The sequence below is a fragment of the Ceratotherium simum genome, chromosome 29 (assembly GCF_057802395.1).
Source record: "Ceratotherium simum simum isolate JZ-2026a chromosome 29, ASM5780239v1, whole genome shotgun sequence".
Classification (NCBI taxonomy): Eukaryota; Metazoa; Chordata; class Mammalia; order Perissodactyla; family Rhinocerotidae; genus Ceratotherium; species Ceratotherium simum.
The window spans coordinates 3,759,169-3,773,672 of record NC_141928.1 but is presented as its reverse complement, the minus strand read 5'-3'; the positions used below and the strand labels follow the sequence as shown (position 1 = coordinate 3,773,672).

The 14,504-nt window shown below is 56.6% G+C and overlaps 1 protein-coding gene across 2 annotated transcripts in view; it reads right to left on the bottom strand.

Moving 5' to 3' along the window:
- The window catches only part of VAV2 (vav guanine nucleotide exchange factor 2), a 192,774-nt gene that overhangs the window by 79,475 nt on the left and 98,795 nt on the right, over positions 1–14,504 (bottom strand). For both annotated transcript variants that reach the window (XM_087418837.1, XM_014782305.2), the window contains exon 3: positions 11,280–11,338. In XM_087418837.1, coding sequence (XP_087274963.1) covers positions 11,280–11,338 — 59 coding nt within the window. The remainder of the gene's footprint in view (positions 1–11,279; positions 11,339–14,504) is intronic.

Here is a 14,504-nt window from a genome sequence, read left to right as displayed (position 1 = left end):
TTCTCGATGCTAGAGGCCAGAAATCCCAAATCCAGGTGTGGCAGGGCCATGGGAGGCTCCAAAGGAGCAGCCTTCTTGCCTCACCCCACTCCTGGGGGCCCCAGGCGCTCCTTGGCTCGTGGTCACATCCCTCCAGTCTCTGCTCCATGTCCACACGGCCTCTCCCCTCCTCCCTGTGTCTCTCCTCCGCATCTCTTACAAGGACACTTGCCATTGGATTTAAGGCCCACCTGGGTAATCAGGATGATCTCACCTGCGGATCTGATTGAATTACATCTGCCAGGACCCTTTTCCCAATAAGCTCACGTGCACAGGTTTGGAGGGCATGTCTCCTTGAAGCCACATGCAGCCCACCACCCCCACCCTTGCCTGGGCGCTCTGTGGAGAGCCAGGGGCTGGGACGCAGCATCCTCAGGCCTTGCCTTGAGAATCAGTGCTCGGGGCTGCTCTTGGCCGCCCCTGCTCCACCCCAGCCCTGGGCCCTCACCATGACCTCTGACCATCAGACCACCGTGAACCTCCCTTTCAGAGACCAAGAAACAGGCTCAGAGCCAAGAAACCTGCTGATAATCACAGCAGCCGGGACCCGAGTCTCTCGGGCCGGCCCTCAACCCTGAGCCTCTGTGTTCCCCCTCAGCATGCCTGCCCTGCGTGTAGCTACAGTGCGTTCACCTGCACACGGCCAGGGGTCCAGTGTCCATCACCCCACCCGACAGTGACCAGTTCCCACTGGATCCCAGCACCTGGCCCAGGGCCCGGCATCGCCAGGCACCAACAGAATGAATGAAGGAATGAATGAATGCATGGCTGCTGACTCCCTGGGCCCAGTCACCACCTGCCCAGGACCTTAGGAAAGTGACGCCCTCTGGGCCTCAGTTTCCCCACGTGCAAAAGGAGGCAATGAAGGGCCCTTCCTGCATAAATGTTCCAGACTGTGAGGCCTGGGCAAAGGGTCTGGAATGTGGCCCAGGAGACTTGTGAGTCTACGAGGGTCACGGCAACACGTGTCAGGACTCAACGCCCCTTTGTTTCCCGTCCCACTGCCCAGCGCAGACAAGTTCTCGGCCCACCAGGCAGCTCGTGCTCGGGGATTTTCATCATAAAGCGATTCTCTCATCTTGGCACGGGGGACATCTCTCCGTGAGGACAGGCCAATGTGGGCACCCGTGACAACTCCCCTACCATGATTTGGAATTTGGGCACCCAAGCTGCCCCGAGGAGGCCAGGGGGCTGGTGTGATGCTGGCGAGCTGCAGACTGGAGCAGACACGCGCCCCCAGATGCACAGTACCCCTAACGTCTTCAAAAGCACCTTGGGCAGAGCCACAACCCTGGGCTCTGCGGCTCAGGCACCATTGAGCTCCTCCGCAAACGGAGCCCATGGTCCGCCACTGCGGAGTCAGGAATCAGGAAACTCATGCACTTTCTGCTGTAACCCTCACGGCCTACCCAGTGGGTGCTGGCAGAGCCCCCCATTGGCACACGGGGAAACTGAGGCACTGAGCGGCGGCTCCTCCTGTCTCTTAGCTTCGGACCTACTCCGTGCCGGGCACGGGATGAGAACTTCGAGGATGTTGTCTTTTGAATCCTCACAACAACCCAGGAGGGAGTTACGACTGTGACCCCACTTAACTGACGAGGCCATCGAGGCTCAGGGGGTGAGGGCACTGACCCAGCATCCCGCCGCCACCCAAGTCAGCCAGGTCACTCCTTGGCCCACCCCCCTGCGTTATCAAGCACTGTTGAGTGGCTACTCTGTGCTGGGGAGCAGACAGGTCCCAACATTATCACTGCCGGACCACAGAGGCTGTGACCTTGATCGCTTTACAGCACCACACCAGCCACCAACCAACTGACGCTCACGTGACATAGGGCAGAGAGAGGATGGATGGAAGGACAGTGGATGGATGGAAGCACGGAAGGACAGATGAGTGGATGGATGGGTGGATGGATGGGTAAGTGGATACGCGATGGGTGGCTGGAAGGATACATAGACAGATGGGTGGATGGATGGATGAGTAGAAGGACAGACAGACAGACAACTGGATGAGTGGATGTATAAGTGCACAGATGATGGATGGATGGATGGATGGATGGATAGGTGGGTGGAAGGACAGACAGACAGACGGATGGGTGGATGTATAAATGCAGAGATGATGCGTGGATGAATGGATGGATAGGTGGGTGGAAGGATAGACAGACAGACAGATGGATGGGTGGATGTATAAATGCACAGATGATGGGTGGATGAATGGATGGTGGATAGTCAGTTGTATGGACAGAAGGACAGGCAGGCAGGCGGGTGGGTGGATGGGAGGGAGTGAGTGAGGAAAGGGAGGAAACAGTAATAATAATCCATTAGATAGCTCTGGGGGCAAACTGACAGCACGAGCAAGTCCACCTGACAACGACTGTAAAGATCTAGGAAAGCAGCAAAGAGAGAAATTTAGCTGCATTTTGTCTTTTACAGAAGACGAGGCCCACCCCTGCGCTGCTGTGAGAGCTCCAGCTGGCTGTCCACGCCCCTCCTGCCAGGCTGCCATCCCGCGTCTCTTGACCGTCCGCAGCATGAATTAGCCCCCCGCCGTCCCAGCACGAAGCGGCCAGTTAATACACTTCTGAACAAATGTGACTCTTTCCAGCTCTCGCGCCCCCAATGCTGGCGGTGGGGAGAAGCACGCACAGCGACCCCTAGGAATTCTGTTCAGTGAGGGTGAAGGATGAGAGGAGGCGGCCCCTCCCAATGTGCAGGGTGGAGCTGGCCTCACTAAAGTCGACTGGCCACTGTCTGTCAAGCACCTCCCCACGCCAGGCCTGTCTAAGCACCTCGCCAGGTTCCCCCACTCAGCCCTAACAACAACCCCGTTCACCGACAGTGGCCAGGTCCCAGGTGTCCAGGGAAGGATGCTGCAGGCCCTGGACACTGGGAAAGGTTCGAAGCCTCCATGATGCTCCCTGGGAGCTCCATCCTGGTGGCCAGTGCGAAAGGACGTGGCCTTAGTGCCGCCAAGGTCAGCGCTGGGTTCTCCCCTCTGCCCCAGGGCCGCCCCTCCTCCCCAGTGTGGGTCACCATCACCAAGGGAGGGGAGAGGATTCTCAGACAAGACGGGGCAGGAGGCTTGGAGCAACAGACCTGGACGCCCGGCCCAGCCCCGGGCGGGGGCCCTGCACAGGCGCAGGAGGTCGGGCTGCTGTCGCTTGTGAGGTGAATGGAGGGGGACTCCAGCAGCCTCGCTGCAGTCGTCATTCTCTCCCGCTGGCCCTGTCCCTACAGCCTCATCAACGCTGCCCCACCTTGGCCCCTCCACACTCTGAGGCCTGCCAGCCAGCAGCCACTCCCAGGGGTTCTGTGTGACACACGCCTGCAAGGCCAGCGTGGGGCAGGACGGGCTGAGCACAGCCACATCTACGTCTGCACCCTCGCACTAGGCCCAGCCCACACAACCTGCGCCCCCTCCCTGCACGAAGCGCCCCCACCCAGTGACAGCCCCGTCACCGGACCTGGCGCCACATCAGCTCCTTAAACCAAAAGAAACGAAACTGATGAGGCCAGACTGCCCCCGCTCCCCTGCCCTGACTCCCTCCTCCAACACTTCCCGCCAGGACGGCCGAGCACCCTCCCTGCCACCGCTGCCAGCACCATGAGGAGCACCATTCCCTCTAGAACCTGCAACTGAGTCCCCAAGAAGGATCTGGAACACTCTGGGCACCTGCCGCCCTAGCTGGTGTGACTCAGTTGTCAGCACGCTGATGTACAAGAAGATACCAGGATGCAGAAACAAGCGAGACCCGGGCCTGCCCTCCAGGAGCTCACAGTGCAGAGTGGAGAAAAGAGACGCGGGCATGTGCTCACACGAGCATGTACACACACATGCACACACGCACCCACAAGCACACACATATACGCACACGAGCCTGTACACGTGCACACACGTGCGCACACATGCCATCTGACATGGCTTGTTCTGCCTGAGCTTGGAGGCCTAAGCGGTGGCCCAGGCGAATGTGGGGAAGAGACTGCACGGGAGCAGTGTGGGAATGAGGTGACGACTGAGCAGGCTGGAGCTCTGGGCCGCAACCCGATGCCAGCCTCACTGAGTGTCACCTGGCTTCCTACTGACCTGTGCAAGTGGGGGACAGCGTGCCGGGGCAGGCACCAGCTGGACAGGGCAGCCATGTGCGAGCCCACCCATCAGAGAGCTGGCTGCCCAGGCCCAGCAGCAGGCTGGAGGAAGCCGGACCACTACCCCATCAGCCAGCCAGTCAAAGGGGGCCCCTTCCCCTGGGAAGGAATCTAATGTCTTCAGATTCCCCCCTCCCACGGCCGGCTCCCGTATCACAGTGAAGGAGAGGAACACAGGCTCTCCAGTCAGGCTGGCCTGGGGACTCACAGCCCAGCTGTCGCCCCACAGCAGATCCAGCGAGGACAGGTAGCCAGGACACTCGATGTCACCAAGCAGGACGATTAAAACCATCTTGCTGGCAGAATGAGCTGCTAAGCATATAAAACCTCCAGAGCTCCTTTCTCGTGGACAGGCCAACCACCTGGAGCTACCCAGGAGGCACCAGATGGGGAAAGGGGCATCGTCAGCCTGGATGGGCAACAATGCGGACAGGTGGGGACTGTGCCTCAGAGAGAGGACGCCAGGAGCCACAGCCGACATCTGCAAACACAGGAAAGACTCAAGGAGAAGAGGCCGGGCCTTCTCGGCTGACAAGACCTTCACCTTGATGAGAACCGAGGGAAGCTGTGGCTCTCCTCCCTAGAAATGCAGAGTGCCGGACCCCCCGCGCCCCCTGCAGCCCCCCCGATGGAGACGTCTGGCTTCAGAGGTATCCTGCTCCTTCAGGTGATTCGGGAAGGCACAACAAGGTCCGGGGGTGGGAAGTCAAGGGCACACCCGCTGACCATCTGGATGGACTTTCATGGCCCCGAGTTGGGCTCCAGTGAGCTCTTGGCCCCTGGAGGAGTAACGACAGAGCCCATCGGGGGCTGAACCAGGAGACCCCGTCGGGCGACAAGGCTGACTGACTGCTGAGGCTGCTCCGTCTTTTGGTCTGTAACCCCCGGGAGCATGTGGGGTGAAGGCTCACTGCCAGCTCTCCCGACACATGGGAGACCGAAGAACAGGCTCACTGCAGCCAGCCGGAGATGACAGGCATTCACCTTCAGGTCCAGAATGTTTGTTTGTGCTTGGATTTGGATACGGGTGTGTCTGACACTCTGAGAATTCACTTCAAACTGAAAAGGGAAGTTCCAGCGTGCTGGGGCCAACGGATGTCCAGTCTCTCCCGCCCCTGACCCCTGCCCTGTCCACCCTCCCCACAGCCTGCCGGGGCCCAGAGGAGAGATGTCAGCCAAGACAGCCACCGTGGCCCGGCCCCTCTCACATGGGGCTGGGGTCACTCAGAGTGGAGAAAATAAAAGATCCAGCATGAGGACCCCCAGGAACCCCAAACTAAGCACCAAAAACAGAACTTTGGGGTGACAAGAACAGGCGGGAGCCGCTGTGGTGAGGGGGGCTGCAGGGCCAGCCGTAGCGGCAACTTCCCACCTGGTGGCCTGGCAGGGCCCTCCCCTCTCTGACCTGCAGCTTCTGCATCACGTGCAGGGGCAGAGTAGCGCCCTCCCTGGTGGTTCTTGCGGAGAAAACAGGAAACCCAGCCTAGCACAAGGTGGCCCAGGGCCGCCACCAGGAAAGGAGAGCTGTGGGTGAGCGAGTACCATTATACAAATGGTCATGGAATAACCATCACCCGTGACGTGGACACCAGGAGGGGACTCAGCCTACAGCGCCCGGGCCCACGTAGGGGACCGGGGATTGATTTTCTGGGAGAGCCAGTGTCTTCTGTGTGTCCACTCTTGTGTATTTTTAGGGCAGAAAATAATCCAGATGTCAGAAGGCAACCCGAAAGAATTGAAACCAGGTATTCAAACAAACCCCTGGACACGAATGTTCACTACAGCACGATTCTCAATAGCCAAAGGGTGGAAACATCCCTAGTGTCCATCAACAGACGAATGGATGACGAACCGTGGTCCATGCATACAACGGAACGTTATCCCATCACCAAAGCCTGGCACACACTACATCATGGATGAACCTTGAAAACGTCACACTAAGTGAAGGAAGCCAGACACAAAAAGCCACATAGTGTATGATTCTATTTATACGAAATGTTCAGATTAGGCCAATCTGCAGATAGAAAGCTGACTGACGGGTGCCAGGGCGAGGGGTACGGGAGAGCCGGGAGTGACTGCTTCATGGGTGCAGGGTTTCCTTTCGGGGTATGGAAATGCTTTGGACCTGGATAGAGGTGGTGGTTGCACAACATTCTGAATGTGCCAAATGCTACTGAATTGTACACTTTAAACGGGGTACTTCCACGTTATATGAATTTCACTTCAATATAATAAAAAGTCAAAGAGCAAGAGAGAGGACGGTGGGGCTGGGCCAGGACTGCCAATCAAAGACAGAGGCCGGTCCCTGCCCCCGGGAGTGCACAGCCCCGTGAGGACCCAGGGCTGACCCCCAGCACAGGACCCAGTGCGGGTGTGTGCAGAGCCTCTTGCCTAATCCTGGGGACCCTGCAAGGATGCCATCTGCCTTCACTCCTCCTGCTGCTGTCACAGCTCGCCTCAAACCACACGGATTTATCATCCTGCAGTTCTGGAGGTCAGAAGTCTGAAATGCGTCTTATGGGCTCCAGTCAAGGTGTCCACAGGGCTGGTTCCCTCTGGAAGCCCCAGGGGAGGATCTGCTCCTTGCCTTTCCAGCTTCTAAGACCACTCATATTCCTCGGCTCATGGCCGCATCACTCCAACTTCTGCTCTGTCATCACATCTCCTCTCTCTGATTCTGATCCTCCTGCCTTTCCCTTGTAATTACAAACGTCACTACACCTGCAAAATTACATCCAAAAAAACTTATTAACATCCACACAGGGCCCAGGAGTTAGGAGGTGGATGAATTTTGGGGAGCCACCTTTCAGCCCACCACCTCGCCAAGCAGCCCGTGGGCATCCACTGAGTGCCAGGTGCTGCACTCATCACCCTGCACAGTGTACAGGCTCACAGAAACCTTGTACAGCAGGGTGAACTTTCCCAGCCTACAGAAGAAGAGACAGAAGCTCCAAGAGCACCCCTGCCTAAGGTCACTGGGAAAGCAGGTGGCTGACAGAGCAGACCTTCATGGGCTGAGGGCTCCTTGGCCTCGCCTTTCAGCTTCAGTCATAGAATCTTGCCCTTCGCCATCTCCTCCCTTCCAGCCATTCAGAGCTGTGATGATCCCCAAACAGGACACCCCTCAGTCTGGAGGGTCACCTCTGGCATTCCCACATGGTGAGCTGGGTGACTTGCCATGGACCACCTCCCCCCAGCACCTCTCTTCTGATCCCCCAGCAGGCAGCAGGGAGGGACTCTTAGATTAAGTCTCCAATTCATCAGCCTCTGAGAAGTATAATTGGGGCTTTTATGGAAAATAAGCTCATTATGCAAAGTACAAGGGTTGTAAAAATGATCATTGTTTTTAAAGAAGCATGTTGAGCTCCTACCCAGCCATGAAAGAAACGTGGAAGAGATTCCTCAGGGCTGCAGGCTGGTCTGTGGGTTTTCAAAAAAGGACCGGCTTTGGTTAACCAACACCTTTTGCTGATTAATAACACGATGAGACACTCTTAAATGAGGAGGCTGGTTACTGTTTTGTGAAGTCCTGGTGGACCCCACATATTCAATTACCTGTGAAAACCCCTCAGCCTGTACATGGGGGAAGGAAAGATTATTCAAACTTGTGTGCTGCGTGGGGCTGCAGGAGTGTGCTGCCCGTCTCCAGGGCTCAGGAGGTGAGCTGTGTGAAGTGACGGAGGTTCTGTTCCCAGGGGACGCAGAGGGAAAAGACCCCGGAAAGTTCTGGATTGGGGCTCAGAGAGAAGGGGGAAATGCAGGCTGGAGGAGAGGGCACAGAAGGAAAAGCAATGATCAGGGCGAGGAGATGGGGTGACAGACGGGCGGTTCTTTCTGCAATGGTGTCTCTCGGACGGATTAGGAGGCCCCGACTTTCCTCTTGTCTGCACACACCTCCCTCCTTTCCCTCACTTCCTCCTCCTCCCATGGGCAGTAAAGCGTTAACTCAGCAGACCTGAGGTGCCCACACCCTGCATGTCAGAGAAAGGTCTGGCCCTGGCCCAGCTCCAGGGAGGGAGCCTCGGGAGTCCTTGGGACTCCTGCCTGATAAGAGTGTCTTTATCTCCCCGGGGCCTTGGGCCACGCCAGAGGGTCTCTGCTGTTGAAGGGATTTACAGGGGAGCCTTGGACCACACGGTATCAGCTCTACCTCTGCAGGGGCGGGAGACTAAGGTCGGCCGCACTGGCGGTCAGCTGTGTCTACATGACCTTGGAAACCCTTTGAAGGAGCCATCCCATGTGGTTCTGGGAGAATTAAGCACTATGCACACAACTCCATGGAGAGGAGAAGTGGAAGCACGTGCCTGGTCTCTCCTGGACCTGCCCCAGGTGCCTTTTCTACTTGCTAATTTGACTCTGCCTCCTTTCGCTGTAATAAACCGTAACCATGAGTCTAACAGCTTTGCTGAGTTCTGTGAGTCCTTCCAGGAAATCATCAAACCTGAGGGTGGTCTTGGGGACTCCCAACACACCTTGTTACATTATTAAAACAACTATAATATTTATTGAGCCCTTCTGTGGGCCAACCCTGAGCTAAGGGACTGACATGCCTCTTCTCAACAATCCTGAGAAGCCCCCCATGTCTATCCCACCTCGTTGGTGTCTACAGGGACTCAGAGAGAACCTCCCGCATAAGGCCCCCAGCTGACCAGCTGCAGGGTTCAGACAGGGGTCTCACCCACTCCACAGCCCAGATCTCACCCCTCTCTGCTCGCTGTCTCCTGATGGGGCAGCAGGCTTCAGGGCTGAGGTCCTCACTCCCCCTGAAGGGGGACCAGGTGCTGCCCAGGTGGTTCCCTGAACAGAGAGAGAAGAGGGCGGGTTTCCAGTCTCATCTGCCAGCCTGAGGGCTGATGGGGTTTGCTTCTGCTCGTACAGGATAGAGCGGCTAGTGAAGCACACACATCATGGAGCAGCTCAGACCATCAGGGTGGAGGGCCCAGGGGAGACTGGGGGACAGGGGCAAGAAGGCCAGGAGGGAGGGTACCTCTCGAGGGGTCTCCACACTAATCAGAGGGCGGGACAGACGCAGGACCGGCTCTCACGTTCTTCACCACCCTCTAGGCCACCAACAGGGTCTCAGTGCCAGCTGTCCCCCAGGGAAACAGAGGCTCTCAGAGCCTGTGGGGGAAGGGGGGTGGAAACAACCTTGGCCTTGGGAGGGCAGGGGCATGGAGAGCCTGGAACACCACTGAGGACCGCGGCCAGTGCAGAGTCAGGCTGGCCCGTCCGCCCCAGGGATGTAACTGGGCTCCCCAGCACCAGCCCCGGTTCGGGGAGAAGGTTTCCTGGATTTAGAGAAGCGATCGCACTCTAGCATGTCGTGAAAGAGCAAACACGATGACTAACTCCCGCTGCGTGACCTTCACCCCTGCCCAGGGAGACGTGTAGATATGCATAAGGATGACGGATATGTCACAAAGAGGCGGGGAGAACAACCACACACGTCGGCATAGGCTAGTGGGGGACGCACAGATATTTCCGGAAAAACAAAAACCACATACAGGCACACCTCGCTTTATTGCGAAGACATGGCGTTTTTTACAAGCCCCTCCACCAGCAAAAAGATTGTGATTCACTGACGGCTCAGATAACGGTTAGCATTGCTCAGCAATAAAAAAGTTTTCAATTAAGGTAGGTGCATTGTTTTTTCAGACATAATGCTATTGCACACTTAATAGTCTACAGTATAGTGTAAACATAACTTTTATATGCATTGGGGAACCAAAAAATTCATGTGACTGGCTTTATTGTGATGTTCGCTTTATCACGGGGGTCTGGAACGAAACCCACTACGTCTCCGAGGTGCACCTGTACTGTCTTTGTATCCAGAAACGAGAAACTTTTTTTGGATTAAACATTGTAAACCATCTCTATGACAGACCTCACAAAAGCTACACTGAAAAACAGCCCATGCAACTGGGGGCCTCAAAGGTCTTAGTAATGTTCTAGAACGTAAGCTGGGTGGTGGGTACAGGGGTGTTGTCTTATTGTTATTCTTTATACCCTAAACGTGTCACAAATATTCTTTTGTAGGTGTTTAATATGTAGTCTAAAAACACTTGAAACAGCCTACCCTATGTCTGACATTAAAAACAACAAAAAACAAAAATCCTCAATTCAAAGCAGGTCCTCTGAGACCCCAACAGCAAAAGAAGTCCCAGTGGGGTCCCTGACATTTCCATTTGCCCTGGTGACTCTCCTGGGCAAACAGCACACACCAAGGGGCAGCTGTGGGCCCAGATGTACCCAGCACCACAGCCCTGGGACCCCCACAGACAACACCAGGGTGAAGCCCCCTCCGCCGTTCAACCACCCTCACATGTCGCTCGCACCCAGGCATGACCCCCTCCACTCCGCCTTCAGGCGGGGCTATTTCTGCCCTCACGAACCTCTCATTCCCACCCCGCTGGCCCACCTCCTCCAGGGACCTCGAGGACGGGCAGCTCCCGTGCTCGTCCCCACCCAATCTGGAACCTGGTCCCACTTGGACGTCTCCCTGACCCCTGATCTGTGGGTCAGAATCCGCAACAACCAGTTCTCACTTGGGGCGGCCCCCTCCCCGCTGCCCCGTGCCCCAGCCGTGTGTCAGAGATGAGAGGCCAGACCTCGGGAGTCACGGGATTCTCTGAGGCTGAACTCCGCAATCCAGGCAGAATTAAACCCGGGAGTGGAGAGACTCCTGCAGAGAGACCCGCGGCCCCCACGCGGGCAGGTCTGCCTGCTCCGGCCCCGTCACGACGAGTAAACACCAGCGATCTCCTTCGAGGCAAAGCCTCCCCCCTTCTGATGCGTGGAGAGTGTATTTAGGTGGGCAATGATCTGTGAAAGGATTAATTTGCTGATCTTATTACCTAAATCGAAAGAGATTTTGCAGCCATCAGTAACATGCTTACACAATTTCCCCAGTGTGAACGGAAGGCTCCCCCTCCTCCCCGCCCCTTCCAGCGGCCACCAATAGGCCACTTGACAACAAGCAGAAAATTCACGATAAAGACCCAGGCAGGGGAAATCTGCTTAAAACCCCAATGTCTGTGACAAGGCATGCGGTGGCGGGGCAGATGGAGGGCCCACGCTCTGCGCTCCAGAAAGCTCACCTGATCCCTTTGTTCTGTGCCACATTGTGCAGAGAAAGTCTCGACACCGCAGAGATGACCTGGGGGAAGATGAAAGAGACGCTCTGTAATTTCACCAGAAACCAGAAAGTCATCATAAAACTGTAATGAACTGTTTTGTAGACGGAGAAAACTGTTCACTAAGCACATTTCATCTTAGTAAAAAAAAAGCACAACATAAGATTTTTTAGGCTAGGTCCCTAGTTTGTATTTATCATGCGAAATTTGCCATTTTGGGTGCGCTAATATTTGCTGAGGGCTGCCGTACCAGGTGCAGAGCCTCAGAGAGGAGCAGGGCTCGGCTCACATCCCCGCTCTGCTGCCCCCGGCACCAGCTATTAACCACTCGCTGAGCTTCCTTCTTACCCAGAGGAGGGTCTGCTTTGTCAGGAGGCTGCGGGTCTTAACGGAGATCATGCTTACAAAGTACTCATTCCATGCTGCTGTTCTGGAAGTTACCATACAACTAATAACAACTCATGTTCACGGTAGTGCTGATCCATTTCAGAGATGGGGAAACGAGGGCCCAGAGAGGCCAAGTGACTTGCCAAAGTCACACAGCAGGCCAGGGCATGGTCCTGCCGTGTGTTCCAGCCAGGCTCTTCCAGACACACAGGACCCACCTGTCTCCCAGCCTTAAAACTCTGACACAGTTATTCCATAGATCTTCAAAACAACAGGCAGCAAGCAGGCATGAGGCTCTGAAGATGATTATGGGGAAACCGAGGCAGGGAGTGGGAGGCGGCAACCACGGAGCACAGAGCATAACACACACACGCAGGACAAGAAGCTGCTCACGGTTCATTACAGGATTTACGGGGCACCCGCTGTGCCAGACACCACGCACTGCAGAAGCAGATGCGAGCCTCGACTTCGAGACTTCACGGTGTGAGCGTGCAGAAGTTCATCTGTGTGAGTACCTGTGTGTGGGTGCAAGTGTGCACTTGTGTGTGCATGCATGTGCACAAGAGTGCATGCGAGCTGAAGTATGTGCACTGCGTCTGTGTCTGGGGAAAGGGAACGTGACCGTGACCCGTGGTGACCACTTGCTACATACACAGACACCCCCTGCTGGGTGTCACCTGTCCCGGAAACTGAGCCCAATGGGCCTTTCCTGTGCATCGTCCTGGCGAATCCTCACACCTCATAAGGCCAGTCCTGCCATGCACATTTTCGAGACAGGAAAACTGAGGCTAGGTCCCTTGCCCAAAGCCCCCCGGCTGGGACACACCCCTCAGACATCCTTTAAGGCTGTTCTCCTTCTAGCAGCAATTTCTTAAAGGGAGGCGGAAACCCCAACCAGTACAGAAGGGCCCTTTCTAGCCTGGCGAGACAGCACATCAGGCCAACAAGCCGAGAGCTGTGTGCCGTCTTCCAGGAGGTGGTTATATTTCAGGGACCAGGACGCATGGAAGTTATGAATCCAAGAAATGACTAGGTTCTTCTGTGTTTCCTCAGACAAGACTCAACTGGCTTATTATGCAGCTAGGCCAGCCGGGGCTCCCTTACTTGTGTGCTACAAGGGGTCTTTCACGAATAACAAGCAACTTGCCTTCCGCTGTTATTCTTGGCTTTTAAGAGCTCTAAATATTTAGGGAGAACAAAAATTAAAGCAATATTGCTGTATGTCCTTACAGTTAGTTGATGGAATGCTGGAAACGTTAGCTTGAAGGGTTTGGCAACCGTAGGGCACACATTCCACTCCTCTCCTATGCCACCCTCGGCAGACATAGCTAATTGACCGCCACGCTCCTCCCCATCGAGCCAGACTCGGGCTCAGCATCCTTCCTGTGGAGTCTGCACGAGGCACCAGCAATCGGTCAGCGTTGGCCAGGAGACAAAACCCGTTTGCCGACCTGGAGTTAGCGCAGAGACCGAGTTTTGTCAGGTGGAGCCCAGACAGAGGAGAGGCCACAGGTAAGCGAGCCAAGACCAGGAGACGGGTCTCCGATGTGTCCGCATGTCTGGGGTCCCAGTGCACAGAATGGCTTCTCCAGCTGCCACGACCATGGCAGCCACGGCCGTGAGCTCACAGCTGCTTCGCTCCAGGCTGGAATCTGTCACTAGCGGTTTGTCAGGGGCTCAGCTCTGGGTTCCCGTCACCAGACAGGGGCAGCTCCTTAAACGGGGTTAAACGTGCCAGCTCTGCCAGAGGCGCCCCATCCCTCGCTCCCCCCAGGCTGCGTGCTTCCTGGCTGACATCTGCACAGGAAGGGGAAATCTCAGGGCCCACCACAGGGAACCCTGCTCCGGTGACCCGAGGCCCAGGGCAGGGGCTGCTGGGAGCAGACATGGGACCCCTGAGAGCCATGGGGTCAGAGGAGGGGCAGTGGCAGCCCCGAGTGAAAAGTTCGGGAGCGGGCGCTCTGCTGCCCCGGCAGCTCCCCACAGCACCTCCACCCCACTCACAGGACGGAGAAGCTGGCCTTCCCCAGAGGCGTCACTCATCACTCTCGGGGCACCGTCAAAAACCTCCCGGCCCAGAGCCCCTGCCAACCCTTCTGAAAGGTAAATGTCAAAGGATGACATTTTCCCAGCTTTTATCTGCACCGCTCACCTGCGTCCCGCTTAACGGATGCAATGAAGACACACACACCTGCTCCACCGTCCCCCCACCCCCCCGCAGGAGCCAGCTCAGGCCTCGGGCTCCGCGAGGCCACAGCCGCTCCTCCCGGGCCCACGGAGCCTCAGCCCCGGGCCAGCAAAGGAACGTGTGTGCAGGGGGCCGTGCAGGGGGGTAACATGAGGAGAAAAGGAGTACCCTGGGAGGACCAGTCCCGCTGGGAGGAGCAACACGCCCCACCAGCTCCCCAAAGCAGCGGCTGTCTGTGCCGTTCACCTATGTTCACCCCCCACCAATGTGACCTTTAACATTTCGGACTCCTTCAACACTGAACAGGGGCAGATGTGACAGAGGACGGGAGGTGGAGGTCTGGCGTCTGGACCCGGTGTGCAGTCTTGGCTCATCCCCACCCAGCCTCGGCCTGCTCTGACCCCACGACTCTCCACCAGGTCTACATTCAGGCAGATTCCCAGACCCAGCGGCCAATCAGCTTCCTCACACTCGCGGGAGGAACTCTAGGACGCAGACCCCCGGGCCCCTCCAGAGACTGGGACAGAGACCAGGAGACTTGGGAGCGAGACAGACGAGACAGAGCAACCAGCTTCTTCTTATGCTCGACCATCTTGTTCACGTTCCAAGTCCCT